The sequence below is a fragment of the Mesoplodon densirostris genome, chromosome 5 (genome assembly GCF_025265405.1).
Source record: "Mesoplodon densirostris isolate mMesDen1 chromosome 5, mMesDen1 primary haplotype, whole genome shotgun sequence".
NCBI lineage: Eukaryota > Metazoa > Chordata > Mammalia > Artiodactyla > Ziphiidae > Mesoplodon > Mesoplodon densirostris.
In genome coordinates this window covers 6225748-6249276 of record NC_082665.1, presented here as the reverse complement: position 1 = coordinate 6249276, position 23529 = coordinate 6225748, and the positions used below count along the sequence as shown (strand labels likewise).

Below are 23529 nucleotides of genomic sequence, written 5' to 3'. Positions count from 1 at the left end.
ATATCTTAGCCAAATTTCTATATTAAATTAAGCAAGCTCTCTATGCCAAAACTAAATTTATCTCAATAAATCTGTTTTCGTTGGGAGAGAGCTCAATCAACAGTGATGACCAATGACTTAACCAACTGTGCCTATGTAATGAAGCCTCCATAAAAAACTCAAAAGGGCAAGGTTCAGGGCTTCCCTGGTGGCGCAGTGGTTGAGAGTCCGCCTGCCGATGCAGGGGACATGGGTTCGTGCCCCGGTCCGGGAAGATCCCACATGCCGCGGAGCGGCTGGGCCCATGAGCCATGGCCACTGAGCCTGCGCGTCCGGAGCCTACGCTCCGCAACGGGAGAGGCCACAACAGTGAGAGGGCTGCATACCACAAAAAAAAAAGGGCAAGTTTCAGAGAGAATCCAGGTTGATGGACAGGTGGATCTCAGAGAAGAATGGCACACCCAGAGAGTGCCCCTTCCCACATACTTTATCCTATGCATCTCTTCCATCTGGTTATTCCTGAATTATATCCTTTTATAATAAACCGAAAATCTAGTGAGTAAAATGTTTGAGTTTTGTCAGCTGCTCTAGCAAATTAATCAAACCCACGGAGGAAGCTGTGGGAATCTCTGCTCTATATAGCCCATCAGTCAGAAGCACAGGTGACAACCTGGTCTGAGGCTGTGGGTAGGTGGGGCATCTTGTAGGACTGAGCCCTTAACCTGTGGGATCTCACACTGTTCTCTAGGTAGGTAGTGTCAGAATTGAGTTGAATTATAGGACACCCAACTAGTGTCGGAGAGTTGTTTGGTGGTGCTGGGGGGCGGGCGGGGAGGGCAGGAAGCACACATCAAATGAGGCTTAATTTTTAAAAGTTAATTCAGTCTGGAAATGTTCACTATCTCCCTCTGTTGTATTAGTTGTGACAATGACTTTAAGATGCTGCGGCTCTGAAAATGCAGGAAAAGGGGTTCTGCTTCCCAAACAGCTTTACACACCTAAACCTAGCTATGGAATATAAAGTTCACTTGTTCAAATTTTCAGACTTCTATGGAGAAAGATCTTTGACCTCTCCCAAAAAGAAAGGTTTCACACAAGTCCACTGTACAAGGAAAGAAAATGGAGAATAATTTCACAAGATGTGTGGAAAACAAATTTAAACTACCAGAAACATGCAGTTCAGTTAAAAGAACCACATTCTTGGTTTATCATACACACAGGGCACATGGCACAGGAATGGCTCATATGGACACTTTAAGCCTCCTTTTTGCCAGCTCTCTCTCATAATGTGGTCATTCAAAATGCTAAAATAAAACTAAGAAAAAAACACTAAAGTTATCTTACCAACACTAAAAGAAGAACAAAGCATTTGAACGCCTGGTCTAGGCTTTTCAGTGAACTTCAGGGGACGTGGACTTGAAAAGAAGATGTTTTAAAATACATTAGTTTAGCACATTGACATGGTTTAAAATATTGGTTTTAATCTAGCATATTTAAATGTTATAATCTTATTTCTAGTACCTTACAGTATACCAAATATTTCCACATATGCTGTTATAGCTGGATGGATTTCAGAGGACTGTCCAATCCCCAAACTTATACAGAACATAGTATACAGAAAGAACAAGCCTACTAACCCCCGTTCTGTAACTTAGGTGACTAAAGCTCAGACAGTGTAAGAGAATCCATTATCGAGGCCACAGAGCAGGATGTAGAACCACCGGGTGATGATAGCATGGTCCAACAGAAAGGGCATGCGAGCCACACGTGTAACTTTAAATTTTTAGTAGCCACATCATAAGTATAAAGATAAAACTAGGGTTTTTTAGTAGCCACATTATAAGTAAAAAGATAAAATTAGTTTTACTTCATTTAAACCAATATATCCAAAATATCACATCAATGTTAATAAAATTTTATTGAGAACTTTAGGTTCTTTCATATTAAATCTTTTAAATCTTCCAGATCATACTAGACACTAATAATACATCTCAATTTGAACAGTTTTCATTAAAAATACTTGATCTGTACTCAGATTTCATAAAACTTATAGCTGAAAAACTAAATTCAAATACTCAAGTTGTTTGAAATATGCTTAAAAGTTTTGTAATAACTGAATCGTATCAGTTAAATTTAAATTAATAATTCGATTCCTCAATTGCACTAGTCACACCCGAAGTGCTCAATAGAGACATGTGGCTAGCGGGCACACTGGGCAGTGCAGGGCTATGATCCAGGTCTGATTCTTAAATGATCCTGCCTAAATTTCTGCCTATGTAATTATACATTTCTAACATTTTTCAAAATGTTCACATATATACTATCACTTTTTCTTTCTCAAAAAGATGTGCCCACTAAGACAGCATGGCTATGCTCCTTTTACATATCCAACTATCTAAATCGTACAGTGTAAACAGTAGTCAATATGGCACATATGCTGTATATAACAAAAATTAAATTCAAAAGTAAAAAGGCAACCACAATACACAATTTCTCTTTATAATCAGATTTCATTTCACTAAACTAAACTGTAACAACATTAAAAAAGAAAACTTATTACACAATTAAAGTCACTTACCTGAATTTCAGGGATTCTAAATCCCACTGCCAAAAACAAACTGTCCCATCAGCACCAGTAGAGACCATGTATCTTTGAGAGCCTTTGGCCATTGGGCTAAACTAAAAAGGAATAACATTTACAATTCAGCTTCCTGAGCTGCTACTGAAGTTAAACAGTTTTTCAAAGTTAACTTCAACTAACACTTTAAGTAAAACACAAGAAATCCAAAACATAGGTGATATTATTACAGTGAAAACTCATAACCTGTAAAAATATGAAGTCTATCTCTAATTTCTAAATGTAATGTGATCTCAATAAATGATTATTTTCAAAACTAACAAGAATAGTCAGAAAAACTTTTACAAAGAGAAAGTAAAGATCTAGTCCTATCAATGTGAAATCTACCACAAAGCCGATTAATTAAAACTATGGGGCACAGTAGGTACACAATGACAGAATGACCAATGGAAAAATGTGAAGTCCAAACTGGACCCTAATACACAAGACTTAAGATAAAGGAGCCATCTCAATCAGTTGAGGGAACAATGGACCTTAAATGCATAAATGGTAAAGGGACAACTGTGCAACAATCTGGGGAAAAATGGATCCATTCTTCAGACTGTAAAGCAGGATAAATTCCAAGTGATCAACATTTTAAATATTTAAATAACAAAACCATAAAAGTATTATAAGAAAACACAAAAATTATATCATAACTTCAGAACAGGGCTAACATTTGTGCTACACAAACAAGCTAGAGAAAGCAAGATCAATTTGGTCCAGAGACATCCTGGACCAAAGGCAGCTTTTAAGGCAGCTTAAAAGAGAAAAATATAAGGAAAACAAGAAAAATGCACTAGGCAAAGGAATAAGATGAACAAAAATACAAAAGTGAGAGGGAATGTGATATGTGATAGTTAACAGAAAGATCTATAAGACTAAGTGTTCGTTTTAGAAGTGGTATGGAAATGGGTTAAATGGATAGAAAATCTGGACCCAATAACAGCAAGTTAAGAGGTTAACTGTACTTCTCAAGTAAAACACTGAAGGCAACCCAAAGATTTGTCTGACAGCAGTATACAATATTGATTGAAAAGGAACAGATAAAATAAAGAACCAAGAATCAATCCAATTGATCCAAGAACCTTAACTGGAGGGCAGTACCCCCTACCTTCATGAAGGAAGCAACACAACTTGCTGACTCATGAGACATTCAAGATAAAGGAGCTTAAGCAAAAGGAAGACCAGTATTTCCATTAAGAGAAAAGGAAGTGTTGGGAAGAAATGGGTTGTTTTTTTTTTCGTATGAGTTACATACTTACTTATCATTACAACATGCCAGAGAGATATAGTTTATTATCTCTGTTTCATGCTTTTTCCCAAGGTTATATACACTTTGTAAGAGAGATAGGATTTGAACCTATGACTTCTTCAGCGAAGCTTCTTCTAAGCTCCTTCTCTTCAAATATATGAAATGAAGGGTTTTTTAAGTGATTATTTACATCTAAGTAGATATGTTTCAGAATATGGACTAACAATGAGTTTTAGAGAATATCCCATTAAAAGTAATAACGGAAATTATATTGATAATTGGATATTCTTGTTAATTAAAATGAAAACAAGGTAAAATTTGTAACCTTGCAAACACAGAATACTTTAAGAATTTTAATTAAAGTTAGTTAGAACACAGGTGACTTAATATGACAGATACACAAGTCGTTTGTTGCTCTCTATTCTGTCTCACTGATGTCTTTGTCTAGCCCTGGGTTGCCACTATACTGTTTTCTCTACAACATCTTTTAAAGCATTTTAAAATATCTAGTATGGCAAAAAGTTGAGGGTTTTTTGTTTCTTTGAGGGATTGGGGGGGGTGGCTATTTGTGCTTATCTTTCTTTTTCTAAATGAACTTGATAACATGCCAAGTTCCATTAAAACAAAGCAACTGGGATTTCAAATGTAAATACACTGACTTTATACCATGATTTGGAGATGTGACATCTTTACAACATTGAATCTCCTGATTCAGGAGCATGGTAGACATTTTCACTTATTTAGACTATTCCCTCCCCACCACCCAAGGTTCTGTCATTATTTTTAAGACCTTTCCCCATCTCCTGGTAAGTTTATTCCTATGTGAAGCTTTTGTTGCTATTGTGAATTATGTACTTTTTTCATTATATTTGCAAACTGATTATTGATGGTTTATAAGAAAGTTTTGGTTTTAGGACATGGGTCCTGTATCTATCTGTTTTACTAAGCTCTCAGCAGTTCTAATAGGTTTTAATAGGATTCACCAGGTAAATCCTCTTAAGTTTCCGTTTTAAGAGATTTTTTTTTTTTAGTACCCAACAGGCATTTTTAACTTTTGAAGTCTTCCTTTTACTGCTTCTAAGTAACATTTCCTCAAATGCAGTACCGCTGACATATAGCCATGCTTTTTTATTAACCACCCTCAAAGCTACTCATCGATGACTGTAACATGCATCTCTGAATAAAGCAAACAGGAAGACCTGCACTTTCTCAAAGTCCCTTTTGGCTTTGTGATTCTGTACTGCAATCTCACATGTCTACTTCCAAAGTCAAAATAGTTTTCCTGAAATCACACACTCTGAGTAACTGTCTAGTATATAACATGTGCCTGAGAGCATAATAACTTCTACTTTTACAACTTATTCTGTGGCAAAATAAGCAGTCTTTAATGTATGTTGATCCTCTATTTTGCTATTAAAGAATGCATTAAAGGTAGTAAGCTGTCCTATTAACTGTTAAAATGCAAATCTTTCCTGTGTGCTCACATGTGCATTCTAGACAGAGCTATTAGCATGGGGGAGTGGAGGAGGGGGTAAAATTCACACAACGTTAAATTCACCACTTAAACCATTTTAAAATGTATACTTAAGTGGCATTTGGTACATTCACAATACTCTGCAGCCATTATCATTATCTGGTCCCACAACTACTGTAAGATTAAACTGAAATCTGTCAAGGCATTTTCCATTGACTCTCTTGGCTTTTTCAAGTAGGTAATCAAACTGTTTGAAAAATGAGAATTTGGGGGACTTCCCGGGCAGTCCAGCGGTTAGGACTCCATGCTTCCACTGCAGGGGGTAGGGGTTAGATCCCTGGTCAGGGAATTAAGATCCCACATGCCATACGGCACGGCCAAAAAAAAGAAAATGAGAATTTTTTTCTCTTTCTTTCCAATATTTATACATTTTTGTTTTTTCTTGCTTAGTAGTACTTGCTAATGTTGAACAGTTGCAGTGATAGTATAGTGTTTGTTCATTTTCCTCAAATGTCACTTCGCAATATTTCAAATCTGCATAAAAGTTGCAAGAATAGTACAATGAACACTCACATACCAGTCACCAAGATTCACCAATCGTTAATATTTTGCCACACTTGCCCCTGGCTACTGGATGGACTTGAGAACCATCTGAATCTAAGGTGCAGACGTCATGACACTTCAACACTAAAATCCTCAGCATGTATCTCCTAAGAACAATGATATTCTCCTACATAATACATTTATAAGACTCAAGATATTTAATATACAATTAATATTGAAATTTCCCCCAATTTCTCAGATGTCCATTATAGGTTTTCTTTTTTTTCTCCCTCTCTTAAAGACAGGATCCAAATCACATATTTATATTTGTCACATTTTTTACTTTCCTTATAAAATAGTTCTCCCACCTTTTGTCTTTTTGAAACTAAGCTTTTGAAGGATATAGACTGCTTTCATAAACTGTTAATTTGGATTTGTCTGACTGCTTCCTCATGTGATTCAGGTTAAACATTTCTGACAGAAATACTAACAGGTAAAGAAAGAATTTTAACTACAGATTCAATGCATTTTATAGTTACACGTCTATTCAGATTTTCTTTCTTTCTGTGCCAGTCTTAAGTGTTTTTCTGATATTTACCTATTTCACTTTTTCAAATTTTCCATATAAAACTTTTAAAATATACTTTTTAGTGTCTGAAGGTTCTATAGTGATTCCCTTTTCCAAATATGATAATAGTTATTGATGATATTTCTATGTTGATCCTAGATTAATCTCAGTCTTACACCATTTTTAGTATTTCATTCAAAGAACTTCTGGCTTTGTTGATACTCTTTACTGTTATGCTTATTTTTTCCATCCTTAATTGTTTCCTGTTCTTTTTCTAACTTTCTAAGAAATACATCTAATCACTGAATTTTGGCCTTTTCTTTAATACATGCATTGAGGGCTATAAACTTCCCTTTCAGCACCGCTTCAGCTGGGTATTAATTATCTACTGTTGTATAACAAAGTATCCCAAAACTTAGCTACTGGAAACAACAGTAAATGTTCATTATTTCACAGTCTCTAAGGGTCAAGAATTCAGGAACAGCTTTAGCAGGGTGGTTCTGGCTCAGGGTCTCCTGAGGTTGAAGTCAAGATGTCAGCCCAGGCTTAAATGAGGATGGAGGACACGCTTCCAGAAAGGCCGACTCACACAGCTAAGGCAGGAGACTCCAATTATTCACCATGAAGACCTTTCCATAGGGCTGTCTGAGTGTCCTGTCAAAATGACACAGCAGGCATCTCTCAAGACAAGTGAGTCAAGAGAGTAAGACAGACGTTTCCATTCAAGTCAAGAGAATAAGATAGTGACTCCCACTGTCTTATAACCTTTCACTATCAAGCAGTGGAAGTCACCCTACATCACTTTCCCAGTATCCTATAGGTTACACAGGTCAACCCTATTCAACAAGGAGACTACCAATGGGTAACAGTATGAGGAGGCAAGAATCACTGGGCACCATCTTGGTGGCTGGCTACCAAACTCTATATCCCACAAGTTATAATTATAATATTTTCATTATTAATCAGTTCAAAATATTCTCAAATTTTTATTGTGATTTCATCTTTGATGCATGGGTTACATAAAAGTGTATTGCTTAATTTATAAAAGTGAGGATTATTCTATTAATTCTCGCTGCTAGTAATTTCCAGCTTACTATTGGAGAATATACTTAAGATTATTTTCAGTATTTTCAAATTTATTGAGAACTTAGTTTAAGGGTTGGAATGTGGACAATATTTATATAATAATCCACTTATGACTGAAAAGAAATGATGCAAATATAATATGCAGTGTTCTAATGTGTCATACAGATCAAGCTTATTATTTACATTGTTCAAATCTATATTCTTAATGACACAGATTGTTCTTCCAACTACTGAGACAGAGATGTGCTTATTGCCCATTAATATTATGTAGGTCTATTTTTCCCCATATGTTCTATTTTTGCTTAATGTATTTTGAGGCTGTGTTACTGAACACATACAAATTCAGAACTCTTCTTCCTGCCTAAACATTTAATCATTATAAATTGCCCCTCTTTATCTCTAAAATTGGTATTTGCCTTAATGCCTTTTTATCTAATAATATTAGTATGCTATACCAGCCTTCTTATGGTTAATTTTTGGATAATTGTTTCCATCCTTTACTTTTTTTTTACATCCAGACTCCCTATACCCTTATATTGAAGGTGAGGTTTTTCAATTATGTCTGAAATCTTTCTCTCTTACCTGGACCATTTAATGCATTTACAAGTAATCTATGATTACAATGCCATTTAATGATATCCTAGTATCATCTCAGTACTTTTCCCACACTTCTTTTTCTTTCTTTTCTTGTCTTTTTATATTTCCCCCTCTATTAAGCTTAGTAGTTATATATTCTCTTGCTAGTCTTATAATTATTTCAGAGATTACAAAATGCAAAGATCTAACAATACTAAAGTTATCTCCTCCCTATATACAAGCTATTATTACTATTAGTTTAATTCCATACATAATTTAAAACCCTAAGACATTACATTTGTTGCATGAAGTCAATGTTTATTTCCATTTGCTCACACACATTTTTTTTTTAATTCTTCATTCTTTCTTACTCCAAGCCTGGGATCACATTCCTTCTCTGCCTAATGGATACTATTTCGAATTCCCTTTAGTGCTGTTCCATCACTAAGAAACTCTCAATTTGTCTGAAAACGTGTTTATTGTAGTTCAATGGTATTTTCAGTAGGTTCAGAATTCATGACTGGCAGTCATTTCCTATTAACACTTTAAGAAGAGGACTCCTGGGCTTCCCTGGTGGCGCAGCGGTTGAGAGTTCACCTGCCGATGCAGGGGACACGGGTTCGTGCCCTGGTCCGGGAAGATCCCACATGCCGCAGAGCGGCTGGGCCCGTGAGCCATGGCCGCTGAGCCTGTGCGTCCAGAGCCTGTGCTCCGCAACGGGAGAGGCCACAATGCTGAGAGGCCTGCGTACCGCTAAAAAAAAAAAAAAAAAAAAAAAAAAAAAGAAGAGTACTCCTTTGTCTATCAACTTCCACTGCTTCTACTGAGAAGCTAGCCGTCAGTTTTATTCCTTCTTTATTTTCCCCTCTGGTTACTTAAGATTTCTCTTTGTCTTTGGTTTTAAAGCTTTTACTGTAATGTTTAGTAGTTGTAGTTGTCTGTATATTTATTCTGCCCAGGATCCTTAGTGTTTCTTCAATCTGTGGCTTTATTTCTTTAGCGTATTTCGCAAAATTCTCAGCTATTATCACTACAAACATAGCTTTTGCTTCATTCTCTCCTCTTCTTCAGGAATTCCAATTACACATATGGTATATATATATGTATACACATGTGGAATCTTTTCAGCATTTCCTGTCTATTTCTTAATCTCTTTCAGTACATTCCAAACTCTTCCCTCTGTGCTTCCATCTATTTATTTTCTTCTGACCTCATTTCCAGCTCATTAATTCTCTCTTTGATTTCTTCAGTTGCATCTAATCTGCTGTTAAAACCATCCATTGAATTATTCAGTTATATGTTTCAATTCTAGAATTTCCTTTTTACTAACTTCTAGCTCTGATGAAATTTGCATATTTATTATGAATTTATTATGCATACATACTTCCAAGATATATCCTCCCCAACCCTACAAGTCTGTCAAAATTTCTGCTAAGCTTCTCAGCCACCTCCTGTGAAACTGGCATATGCCTTCAAACTCAAGTTCCTCTCCCTGGGCTTTCCTTATCTCCTGTATCTTGGTCCCATAATTTCTCATTATATTAGTACTTCAGATACTTTTTTCACACTCGTCCAGCTTTTCTAGTTGCCAGCTCTGCATTATGTCTTTTACTCCTGAAGAATGTTCACTTGATCCTCTCAGACAGACAAAAGGTTCTACCTCTAACCCAGTTAAGTCTAATGCTAACATTTTTGAGAATGTAAATTATATTAAGTGACACTGTATACTGCTGCCCATGAGAAAGGTGTGTGCTAAAATACTGAAAGTGATTATTTCTAGATGGCAAGATTATGGAAGTTTTTAATTTTATCTGCTATTAACTACTGTCAATTTTTTTGCAAACAATATTACTTACATATCTTTTTTTAATAAATAAAAAGAAAACCTTTACTAAAATTTAAAATGGTTTATACATGCCAGTAACAACAAGGCAAAGAACATGAAAAAGATTAATAACTAAAATCATGCATTTGCTTGACTTTGAACTTCAGAGTAACCACTAGCAAGCACAGATAAGCCTTCTGATGTATAAAAACCTATCACCACCCAAGTAGTTTTTTGATATATTCAGTAGGTAGTAAACACATGTGGGCCCCCATTACCAAAAGAATGAGGCTTTCAGTGAAGACCAGAGCTCCCCTTTCACACTGAAGAATTCCTTAATGGTTTTAACACAGACACACCCTCAAAAAGTATTATAAATGTTCTTATTTGCTCTTATGTTGCCTATAAGTTCATATCAAATAACAAAATTTAAAAAAATTTTTTAACCTGTGGAACACAGCTAGGATTTGAATTAACTTTTAACCTATGAAATCCTCTAGAGAACAATATACTCCTTGCCAAAAAATAAACAGGCAAATCAAAATTTTGCTTACATTTTCAAAGTAAAACACAGCCCCAATTATAGTTGTCATCCTTCAAAAATAAGTCTGCAGTCTTTATTCTTCAAGAATATTGACCACAGGAGTTGAGAAAAGTCACTTTTATCACAGAACTTCACACCAAATCTACTTATAGATCACTTAACATATACCCTAGGTAAATTCACATATGAAAATGAAACCATTCTGCTTGTCTTACTCAAACTCAAATCAGAGGCACCAACATGTCTTAAAAGGCCTTACAAATCATTATCTACTAACAAAATGTAATTAAAAAAAAAAAAAAAGACCAAGCAGCACCATTCTCAGTACTAATGGATCTAAGGCGACTGCAGAGACCACCAGACATTCAATGCCTGGAAGAGCATACCTCAAGGTAAGCAAGCCTCTCGATCAATGATCCTGAAAGTGTAGTCCCTACAGGAGGAGCAGGACTTCCCTGGTGGCACAGTGGTTAAGAATCCGCCTGCCAATGCAGGGGACACAGGGTCGAGCCCTGGCCCGGGAAGATCCCACATGCCACGGAGCAACTAAGCCTGTGCACCACAACTACTGAGCTTGCACTCTAGAGCCTGCGTGCCACAACTACTGAAGCCCGTGTACCTAGAGCCCTGCTCCGCAACAAGAGAAGCAACCGCAATGAGAAGCCCACGCACCACAACAAAGAGCAGACCCCACTCGCTGCGACTAGAGAAAGCCTGCACACAACAAAGACCCAACGCAGCTAAAATTAAATAAATCAATCAATAAATAATAAAATAAAAGATACAATGAAATAAAATTTTAAAAATAATAATAATAAATAAAGGAGGAGCAGAAGCAGCACTTGGGAACTTGTTATGAAGGCAAATTCTCAGGCCCCGCCTCCAACATTCAGAATCAAACAAAATTTCTGGCACTGGGGCCTAGCAATCTGTGGTTTTTTTGGGTTTTTTGTCTTTTTTGTTTTTATATAAATTTATTTATTTATATTTGTTTTTATTTTTGGCTGCGTTGGGTCTTCATTGCTGCATGCGGGCTTTCTCTAGCTGCGGAGAGCGGGGGTTACTCTTCGTTGCGGTGCACGGGCTTTCATCGTCGTGGCTTCTCTTGTTGCAGAGCACAGGCTCCAGAGCGTAGGCTCAGTAGTTGTGGTGCACGGGCTTAGTTGCTCCGCGGCATGTGGGATCTTCCCGGACCAGGGATCGAACCCATGTCCCCTGCATTGGCAGGCGGATTCTTAACCACTGTGCCACCAGGAAAGCCCTGCAATCTGTGTTTTAAAGGCCTCCAAGTGATTCTCATGCACATTAGATAAAACTACTGCTCTGGATCCAACAACCAACTTACAAGAAATACAAAGAAACATGTTATCTACTCCACAAGGAAGCAAATGGTACCCAAACTGTGGGAACTCTATAGATAAACCCAACTTCCGCAACAAAGAAACTTCAAGTGGTTATAAAAAAAAAATTGGACAAGACTGTGCAATTGTTTTAAAATTCTTTTAATCTATAGCAATTGTAAGGTACAGGCTTTGTCTGATTGCTAATTCAAACAAACTAAACAAAATAATGCTATTTATGAAACAACTGGAAATTTGAACATCAACAAACAAGTGTGAAGATAATGTTTTTAATAAAACACAGTATGTCTTTTAGGAAGACATACTGAAGTTTTTACAGAAGAAATGATATGAAATCTAGGATTTGCTTTGGGTACAAGGTGAAATGGCTGAAGAAGAACTGGTCTAAGGTGATGGGCACATAGGGGTTCATCATACTATTCTGTCTACTGTGTATGTGGTTCAAAATGAACATCCCCAATGAAAGAAAAAAATTTATATATTTCAGCAAATTTAGTCCACTTATCAAAATCCACAAGTCTTAAATTGATGATTTTTCTCCTTTAACACCATGAGTGTGTAATGACACTCATTCAGTTCAACTATAAATCTTAAGGAAACAGTAAGTCATCCATCAAGCCTTCACATAAAACTATTAACTGCATTATATATTTGTTACATCACCCTTCTAAGATTCATGGAACTATGATTAATTATATTTCTCTTCATTACTAAATTTAAAATAGAGCATATAACTACTAAGCATCTTACTATTTCTCATCTCCAAAGAAAAAGAGTTTTAAAGGAAAAGGAGGTAATACACAAATGTGCACACTAAAGTTGGTTTACCTGTAAAGATGTAATTGACCCCGTGTGTCCTTGGAGCACAGCAACTGGAGCACAAGTTCTCAAGCACCACACTCTAATTATTTTATCACAGCTCCCTGCAGCAATCATTGTATTCTCATAGTTTACTGCCATATCTGAAATTTCTGCAGAATGACCTCTTAATGTGGATAATAGGCGGCCATTGTGTGTTGACCAAATCTTCACCAAACAATCGTCTGAACCCTGAGAAAAAATACACCCAAAATAAAGTGTTAATACAGCAAGTCTTTTTTATCATTTAAAAAAATACCATTTACATGTCACTCAAATTAAGTGTCTATAACTCCTCCTCTTTCCAACTGTAGAATATTCTGCAAATTATGAATCTTACAGCCAAGAACACTTACAACAGTTTTTTTCTGACAGCCGAGAACACTTATAATAGTTTTTTCTTCAAATCAAATAATAAAGATACCTCAAAGTTTTCGTTTCTATGGCTTAGACCTATTATAAATACTATTTTCCCCAAATTCTCTGCCATGTGATAAGCCCAACTGAAAGTTCATGGCTCACCCATTTCAATTAACAATGGTTCAATGTTCGTTTAGCTCACAACAAGCTAAATAATTTGATAAGTGTTAGTTAAGACTGATCTGTTTCACAAGTTAAGTGGCAATTCCAAAAACAAAAAATAATGGGACTAGAACACTCATTTTAAATAACGAAGCAACAGAGTCTCAAATTTATAGTACCAGCAAGTATCCATCCATTCAGCAAATATTTCAGTATCTACTCTGAGTCTCAACAACTGAAAAATGAAATTTAAACTTCTTACCCACCTTAATTTTCCCTTAAAACATTAAAATGGTAAATTAAATTCCAAATATTTACATAGTTTTACAACAATTATAAAATAATCTTTCAGTGTTAATCAATTTCCCTAGATCATGATTAATCAATGTGAATATGAATCACCTGTAGAGATTTGGATTTTGGGGGTAAGGGGGTCTTTTTGATTAATGTAGAGGGGTTTTTTGGGGGATTGTTTTTGGTTAATACATACTATAACCTAATTCAGTAGGTCTAGAATGGGCTGGAGGGGAAGTATTAGGAATGCATATTTTTAAGCATCCTTGATGATCATGCTCAAGAACCACTGCTCTAAATCACTGTATCACAAAAAACACACAAGGCCTGATTATCTGCATCTGAATCACTTGAGATATTGAATAAAAATGTAAATTCATGGGCCCCACACCAGACCTACTGAGTCAAAATTCCTGACAAAGAGGAAAGATAGAATCTACATGTTTTATAAGATTTTCTAGATAATTCTGAGGCACACTAAAGTGCTCCAGATGATACCAAATTGAGTTTAAAATGTTAACTCACTGTAAAGATTCTATGTCCTGTCCTATCAAATGCTACACAGTAAACAGCAGATAGATGTCCGAGAATCCTTCTGTGCATTTTTATATGCTGATACATAGTTCCTGGAAATGCTGTGCTAAAAGTGGAACACCCTGTGAGTTGTTTTCCTCGATGTATCTCCACTAGGAAATAAAAACAATGAAAGTGGTTAAGGGGGAGCCAATATGTAAAAAGCTAAGAAAACCTCCAAAACAATTTCTAGAGGGTCACAAAAATCAATGTTCGAGAAATCCTAAAGACGAAGTTTCTTCCCAATTCTCTTCTACTATAAGCACTAGTACAGACTTCTTATTAAAATAAGATTGTTTTCATTGACTTTTATTACTTTTAGTAATAATTTTAGGAAAACCATAAATCTGAAACAACATTAGCAGTACTACCTTTTAAGTTTTAATATAGCAGTTACAAAGTTGGTCAAGAAATTAAAAAATGGTTTTGGGCCTCTGAAAAGTCAACCTCACTTACCAAGATTTGGTGGGGAACCATAATTCACCGGCATTTCAGGAGGTCTTCCTCTATGAAGAGCAGCAAAGGCAGAGCCCTTCCAAACTGTGTGCCTGCAGTCTTTAAAATGAATTTTAGATACACATAAAATCTTGAAAGTTAACCCCAAGAAAGATTTTATAGAATACTTACGTATATTGTAATAAACTGTTTATTCAAAGGTTTACCAACTAATATACTTTAACAGAAAAGCCCTAGAGGTTTATTAGACTATTTCTGAAGGAAAAAAAAAAAATTTAAGACATCTCAGATACAACAACAACAACTAACATTTGTGTAGCACTTTACAATTTACAAAGTGCTTTCCACATACATTATCTCATTGAATCCTCACAACAACCCTGTGAGGTAGGTATCATTGCCAATTTACAAGTGAGGTAACTGAGGCTCAAAGGTTCCAGGACCTTTAAAGAGATCCACTGCAAATGATTAGTCAAGATGGACCATAAAACCAGATCTTTCGACTCCAAGTCCCACTCAATGCCAAACAGGTTTTTATTTTTCATTGCAGAATTATACCATACAATTATTCATGATAAAGGTCTTAATCACAACTGATCCAACTTTCCAAAACCAGAAATTTCTGTAAGGAAAATTTTAGTTTTTTTGGTTTATATGAAAATCCTGACTTAATTAACTTACTGAAATGTTACTGAGTTTTAAAACTAATGATGGCCAATATTACCATGATTTTAATCTCCTTAGAAAGTACTGACAAAATTAAATGGCTTTCCTCTTGTTTTAGGATCATAGATAATCCTTTACAAAAGAGCATATGTAGGATCGTTGAGTCTGAACACTAATTCTCAAGTCCTACCCCTCGTAGCAAATATACTAAGAAAAACTGTCTACCCCCTCTATAGGAGATAGCAGCAGAACACAGATTATGCTGTGCTAGAAATGTGCTTCTTCACAACTGAAAGAGGAAGGTAAGAAAGGCATCATATAAACCCTCTACTGAGCCTCGGGTGCCCCAAACTAACAGGCATATCATGTGTTACATGAATGAATTCATCACCACTATCATTATCCAAGAGCAGTTACAAGGCATCCTCTTGTGTCACTAGTACAAAACAGAGAAATATGGTCCCTACCCTAGGACAGCTTGCTGAAGTTTCTTCTAAGGTCTGCCAGTTCTAAAGCAGTGCTCATCACAAAACGACATAGAGCTTGACACAAGTAAAGAAAACAGGAAAACAGGCTACCCAGGCAACTACTATGTAACAACCTAAAACAGAATAATTACAAGGTGAATAGGGACACAGAAAAAGGAAGAATATGAACAGTTTCCTGATTCAAGCCACAGCGTGGCATGACCACAGAGCACTGAGAAACAACTAAAGCTGACAAACCAGTCTGGCATGGAACCAAGAGGAAGGGTTGTTCTTTCTCAGTCAAACTGTATACTGGTGGAGCATCTAAGAGGGAGCATCACATCAGCAACAGATCTTAAAAATAATCATGAGGGATGAACTTGTCGTAGACTCAGGATCAGAAGAGCCAACATTCTTGCCCATTAGCAGTCAAGCCACGTTGTATACAAAGATCATATCACATACATATACTGAGTCTAAGTAATTTATACCAAGCTAACAGAAAAAGAACAGCAATTCCAAACATTTTGCTACCACATAATTTCGCAAAAAAATTAAACTGGTGAAAAAGAACCATGCATTTGTACATTTTTGGTGCTCATTTTCAAACTGCTACCGAATTTAGAAAATCATTTCCCCTTATAAAAGGGCTTCAGAATCTAAATATCAAATGAAATACTTCTAGTATTTAAAGAGTTTATTAGACACATACAATTACATTCAATGAAGTTATAAGTGAGCTACAAAATGGAAAAATAAGAACTCACATTGATAAAACCTCAAACACATCTCAGAATAAATTCAAGCTTTTAAGCTTAACATCTATACCTTTATCATTTTTTTAAATGCAGAAGGACCCATTAAACACTGATGTAATAAAATTCAACGTCTAGGCTAAATGCAGAGAATTTTATAGTCCACAGCATGGTTTTTAGTTACATATCACCTTTCTTCCACAATGCTTACATTACTTCACAATTATAATAATTATTAAGCTAATAATACAAAGCAGAACACTTCTTCAAATTAAGGTACCTTTTGCTGTACGTAGCAAAGACTGCCTTCCTGCACCAAGTAAAGAAGTGACTCTTGAAATACTGGGTGGAATTTCTTTATCCAACATGGGACCGATGCGCTGGCAGATTTGCAACAGATGATCAGGAGCCACATGCTTATTGGACAAGACCTGATTGGAGAGCAAGTTTCAAAAACAACATTTTTTACAAGAGTTTCAAAAAATATTAAATACTTAGGGATAAGTCTGATAAAACATGTGAAAAACACGTACAAGGAAAACTACAAAACACTGCTGAGAGAAATTAAAGAATGAAATAAGCAGTAAATTAATCTATAGATTCAAAGCCATCCCAATCAAAATCCCAGTAGGCTTTTTTTGTATAAATTGACAATTTTATTCTAAAATGTATATGCAAATGGCTTAGAAAAGTCAAAGCAGCTTTGAAAAAGAACAAAGTTGAGGGCTAACAATACCTGATTTCAGGACTTGTTATATAAGAACAACTGATGTTTGGCAAAGGTACAAAAAAAAGATAATCTTTTCAACAAATGGTGCCAGAACAAGTGAATACCCATTTGCCAAAAAATAATTATAGTATTAACTTTAATCTATACATCACACAATAAATAAAAATTATCTCAAGACAGATCATAGATTTAAATGTACCATCTAAAACCATAAAATTTATAAAACAAAACATAGGAGAAACTCTTTATGACCTGATGTTAGGCAAAGATTTCTAAAATGACACCAAAAGCATAATCCACAAAAAAACAAATCGATAAAGTGGACTTCAGCAAAGCTAACAACTTCTGTTTTTTCAAAAGGTATTGTTAAGGGAATGAAAAGACAACCACAGACTGAAAGGAAATACTGGCAAAGGATACATCTGATAAAGGACTTGTATCCAGAATATATAAAGAACTATCAACACTATTTTAAAAAACCTAATTTTTAAGAATGATTTGACTAGACACTTCACCAAAGAAGACATACAGATGGCAACCAGACACATGAAAAGATGCTCAACATCACGAGTAACTGATGAAACACAAATTAAAACCATAATAAGATATCACTACACACCTACTAGAATAGCTAAAATTAAAGACTGACCAGACCAAGGTCAGTAAGAATGTAGAGAAACTGCTGGTGGAAATGTAAAACAGAACAATCACTGTGGAAAACAATGGGGTAGCATTTTTAATAGTAACACATACATTACCATATTATCTAGCTATAATACTCCTAGGTGTTTACCCAAGAAAAGTGAAAGCACACATCCACATAAAGGTTTGCATGTGAATATTCTTTAACAGCCCCAAAGTGAACACAATCCTAATGTCCATTAACAGGTGAATGCCTACACACATTACTGTATGTCTGTACAAAGGAATACTATTCAGCAATAAAAAAATTTAATAACACACAACGACGTGGATCAATCTCAAAATAATTATGCTGAAAGAAAGCAGAAAAAAGAGCACATGCTATATGATTTCACTTATATAAAACTCCAGAAAAGGCAAATTAATATATAGTTACAGAAAGCAGGTCACAAGTAACTGGGGGCTGGTAGATAAGCAGGAAGAATTATAAAGAAGAGGAAACTTTTGGGTGTAATAGGTATGTTCACTATCTTCACTGAGGTGTTGCATCACGGTACACGTAACACATCTAAATTTATCAACCTGAACACTTTATGTTCAGTTTATGATGTCAATTATACCTCAAAAAAAATAAAAGAATACCAAAGGGACTTCCCTGGTAGCACAGTGGTTAAGAATCCGCCTGCCAGTGCAGGAGACATGGGTTGGAGCCCTGGTCCGGGAGGATCCCACATGCCATGGAGCAACTAAGCCCGTGCACCACAACTACTGAGCCTGTGCTCTAGAGCCCACGAGCCACAACTACTGAAGCCTGCGTGCCTAGAGCCCGTGCACTGCAACGAAGAGTAGCCCCCACTTGCCACAACTAGAGAAAGCCTGCACGCAGCAAGGAAGACCCAACACAGCCAAAAATAATTAAAAAAAAAAAAAAGAATACAAAAGATTGGAACTTCCCTGGTGGCACAGTGGTTAAGATCACACGCTCCCAATGCAGGGGGCCTGGGTTCACTCCCTGGTCAGGGAACTAGATCCCACATGCATGCTGCAACTAAGAGTTCACATGCCACAACTAAGGACCCCACGTGATGCAACTAAGGAGCCAGTGAGCCTCAACTAAGGAGCCAGCAAGCCGCAACTAAGAAGCCTGCAAGCCACAACTAAGGAGCCCGCCTGCCACAACTAAGGCCCAGCACAACCAAACCAAACAAACAAATAAATAAAAAGACTCAAGAATCTACCATCAAAAAAAAAAAAAAAAAACGAATACAAGGGATACTGTGTAAGTTTAACTCATGAATACACCTAATGTTACCTGATATGAATGTACCTGGCATAAACTTCAATGCTTCATCTCTAGGGTTTCTCAATCGTGATGCTACCAGCATTGAGGAAGTTCTGACAAACATCACTGCATAGGACTGTCCCAACGTTCAGGACACACAGTATCTCTGGCTCCCTTCCATTAATGCCAACAATATTCCCCATGCCACTCTGACACCAACAATGCCCCACACATTTTCAAACTCCCTGAGAAACACTGCTACAAAGAAAATTTGAAACCGCGTTCTAGATCTTACTTCTGGTTCTGAATCATGAATTCAAATGTAAAATAGAACTGGATTCAATATAAAGTTTTTGTTCATAAGCCCTGGTGACATCTTCAACTTTCCAACCTGACTTATGTTTCCCACCATGACAGATATTCCAAGACAAAACTCCAAAGATGTATCAAAGCTCAGATAGACCTCAAAAAAGTATTTAATATTAATTGGCACGCTGTGCTTCAAAAGTGTCAGTACGTAAAAGTCCAAAAACTGGTGTAAATAATTAGCTCATCATAAGAGTAGAGAGGAAGATAGGAGGAACTAGAAGTTAATTCCAACAGGATCAAGAAAATCACAGATCTAAGAACTTGTCAGTAATGCAAATCTGAAAACAAAAACCCAACTAAAGTAACTCTACTGACTGACCTAAACAACATAACTAAAAGGATTAAATATTTAAGAGAAAATGACTTTGGACAATGGCAACATGACTTCTGTAAGGTGGAAAATCATTCTAATAGTTTTCTTTCAGATTTCCACTATTCAGGTGGATAGAGAACTTTTAATTATATAACTGACTTTAAGTTTTGAGGTTACACAACCAACTCTATCTGAAAATGGGGACTTGTGCTTTTTTTTGCGGTACGCGGGCCTCTCCCGTTGCGGAGCACAGGCTCCGGATGCGCAGGCTCAGCGGCCATGGCTCACGGGCCTAGCCGCTCCGCGGCATGTGGGATCCTCCCAGACCGGGGCACGAACCCGTGTCCCCTGCATTGGCAGGCGGACTCTCAACCACTGCACCACCAGGGAAGCCCTGGAGACTTGTTTTTAAAGATCAACTATAAAAGATATGGATAAAAAGAAATTCTCCAGATAAAAAAGGTATGGACAGAAAATTTTAAACAGATTGCTTCTCACTGCTAGATATTTCATCTCTTACATGATATGGAAGGAGGACTTTACAAACATGCAATAAAAGATTGCCAGTACTGAAAAAGCAATAAAACTGATCATTAAATTAAAAGAAGGCTTTGGGCTTCCCTGGTGGTGCAGTGGTTGAGAGTCCGCCTGCCGATGCAGGGGACACGGGTTCATGCCCCGGTCTGGGAAGATCCCACATGCCGCAGAGCGGCTGGGCCCGTGAGACGTGGCCACTGAGCCGGCGCGTCCAGAGCCTGTGCTCTGCAACGGGAGAGGCCACAACAGTGAGAGGCCCGCGTACCACACACAAAAAAAAAGACACATGCACCGCAATGTTCACTGCAGCACTATTTACAATAGCCAGGTCATGGAAGCAACCTAAATGTCCATCGACAGACAAAGAAGATGCGGTACATATATACAATGGAATATTACTCAGCCATAAAAAGGAACGAAACTGGGTCATCTGTAGAGACATGGATGAATCCAGAGACTGTCATACAGAGTGAAGTCAGAAAGAGAAAAACCAGTTATCGTACATTAACACATGTATGTGGAACCTAGAAAAGTGGTACAGATGAACTGGTTTGCAGGGCAGAAGGTGACACACAGAAGTACAGAACAAACATATGGATACCAAGGGGCGAAAGTGGCAGGGGGTGGGGGTGGCGGGATGAACTGAGCAATTGGGATTGACATGTATACACTGATGTGTATAAAATGGATGGCTAATAAGAACCCGCTGTATAAAAAAAAATAAAATTCCAAAATTCCCCCAAAAAATAAATAATTGGAACGTTATGGGGGAAAGTAGCTTTTTCTGTAAAGTTTGGGATGCTATAATCTAATCAGGATCTAGAATGAATATTTAATATCTTTAATATGTACCTGTCTAATCTTTAGCTTTCCCTCAAATTATTTTAAGCTACACCTAGAATTCCTGCAATGGAAAACGTGTAAGTAAACTACCATATCATAATTCCTATAACAATGAAAAGTACAGTATAACAATGAAACATAAGAAGTGACAGAAAGCACTGCCGTTTATTAAAAAAAAAAAAAATTTTGGTGTCTTCCTTGCTTAAGAAATTCCCCCCAGCTTCTGATGAGACAGACGTTCTTCTTTATTTAAAAAGTGCAAGTTTAGGGACTTCCCTGCTGGTCCACTGGTTAAGACTCCATGCTCCCAAGACAGGGGGCCCAGGTTCGATCCCTGGTTGGGGAATTAGATACCACATGCATGCCACGACTAAGAGTCTACATGCCCCAACTAAAGATCCCGCATGTCACAACTCAGTCATGGCGCAGCCAAAATAATTTAAAAAAATTTTTTAATAAATAAATAAATAAATAGTGCAAGTTTAGTAGTCAATGGCAGAATAGTCCTACATAAATAAGGGGAAAAAGGAGCTTAACAGTATATACAAAAGGACCTAGGCAGAGAAATGCTCTAGTGCTGGCATGAAGATCCTTCATTTAAAAGCATTTCAATGTATTTTAATTCAAAAAAGTTAACCAGTTTTAGCTTCCCAGAGCAGTGATTGCTTGCTTAGCCAACACTGAAGTCAGCATTAAGAGCATTTTCCAGGCAAGCCTCACTCTACTGAGATGGTTGGTGGGTGACTTTGTTACAGACATTCAGATTGGTGGACATGCTTTTATGATTTGTAAGACTGCGCAGCACATGAAAATAGGCTTGCTGAATACTTCATTTGCTGCAAAGCAGTGGCTTAAGTAATAATAAAGATATGTAATGGTGTCTTACAAGTCTGTAGATGGAATCGATGCAGTGATCTAATGGTGTCATTAAAGAGCGTGTCTCTCTGCTTGGGCAGCCTTGACATTTTGGCTTTTTCCCCTCAGACTCTTAGTTTTAACGTTGCTGGATGGTTTTTGCAGCTCTTGCCATCATACCCTGGAAATGCTGGAAGGGAAGGATTCTTTCTTCCTGGGACTATTTTATTAGGGAGGAGAATTTTTACGGGAACGGTCCCCTGCCTCAGATTTCTTCTCAGTTTCATTGCCCGGACACATCCTTAGTTAGCATTTCTGTGCAATCTATTAATATTTTCTTCCTCCCTTAGCAAAACAATGACCCCTGTTTCTAGACCATATAAGCTTTTCCAACTTACAAACTATTCAGGAGAAAAAAACCCTAAGACTTCTGATATTCTTTTTTTGTTTCTTTGGCCAACACGCAGCTTGTGAAATCTTAGTTCCCCAACCAGTGATCAAACCCAGGCCCCAGCAGTGAAATCACCGAGTCCTAACCACTGGACCACCAGGTAATTCCCATAAGGTTTCTGATACACTTGACGGGGAGTTCTCCTGCTGTTTCTAGAAATACCATCAGATCACCTGAAAAGAATAAAACACAGAACGCAAAATTCTCAGGGACTTTAGACATAAATCACCTGACTTCTGAAAAGAAAACACTCATCTTGAGATTTTTGTTGTACCAAATCAAAATGACAGAATTTTCTGAGCAGAATGATCATAATGTGCAAAGACTAATTAAAGTATGGATCTTATATGGCAGGGGTCCCCAACCCCCAGGCCGAGGACCGTTAGCGGGCCACAGAGCAGGAGGTGAGCAGCGGGCGAGTGACCGAAGCTTCATCTGCTGCTCCACATCGCTTGCGTTACCGCCTGAACCATCTCCCCCTGCCCCGTGGAAAAACTGTCTTCCGTGAAACTGGTCCCTGGTGCCAAAAGGTTGGGGACCTCTGCATATGGAACTTAATGAAGACACAAATATTCCCAAAGAAGTTAAACTTCATTTTTTAAAAATACTGTTTAACAAGATGTATTAAAACAGAAGAGACAGGCACACTTTTTTTTTTTTTTTGGTGCCACGCATCTTGTGGGATCTTAGTTTCCTGACCACGGATAGAACCTATACCTCCTGCAGTGGAAGCACAGAGTCCTAACCACTGAATCACCAGGGAATTCCCAAAACAGGCACTTTAAAATGCATGAATTTTACACATGTACAGCCAACAGAAGATATGAAATAATAAATGTTCTTGGTCAAAAAACAATTTCAGCCACATGTACGTAGTAAAGACCATAGATTTCAACATCAATGTAAAACATCTCCTAGCCAGACTCAGTTATTTCACCCAGAAGTCTGTCCTATTCCAAATGACCAAAAGAAATAAAACCTATTCATTTTAGCTACGTCTTTAAAACAAATTCATAAAGTGCAATACAAACATAAATCAAGAGTTTACAAAGAATCAAATAAAAGAAATGTACTTGGTGGAGAGTCAA

General features: G+C 37.0%; 1 protein-coding gene across 1 annotated transcript in view; it reads right to left on the bottom strand.

Annotated features, from left to right (window-relative positions):
- The window catches only part of BRWD1 (bromodomain and WD repeat domain containing 1), a 116127-nt gene that overhangs the window by 75054 nt on the left and 17544 nt on the right, over nt 1-23529 (bottom strand). Inside the window, exons 5-10 of the mRNA XM_060098473.1 lie at nt 16700-16850; nt 14532-14630; nt 14028-14188; nt 12657-12878; nt 2558-2658; nt 1324-1394 (exon numbers count right to left, since the gene is read on the bottom strand). Coding sequence (XP_059954456.1) covers nt 1324-1394; nt 2558-2658; nt 12657-12878; nt 14028-14188; nt 14532-14630; nt 16700-16850 — 805 coding nt within the window. The remainder of the gene's footprint in view (nt 1-1323; nt 1395-2557; nt 2659-12656; nt 12879-14027; nt 14189-14531; nt 14631-16699; nt 16851-23529) is intronic.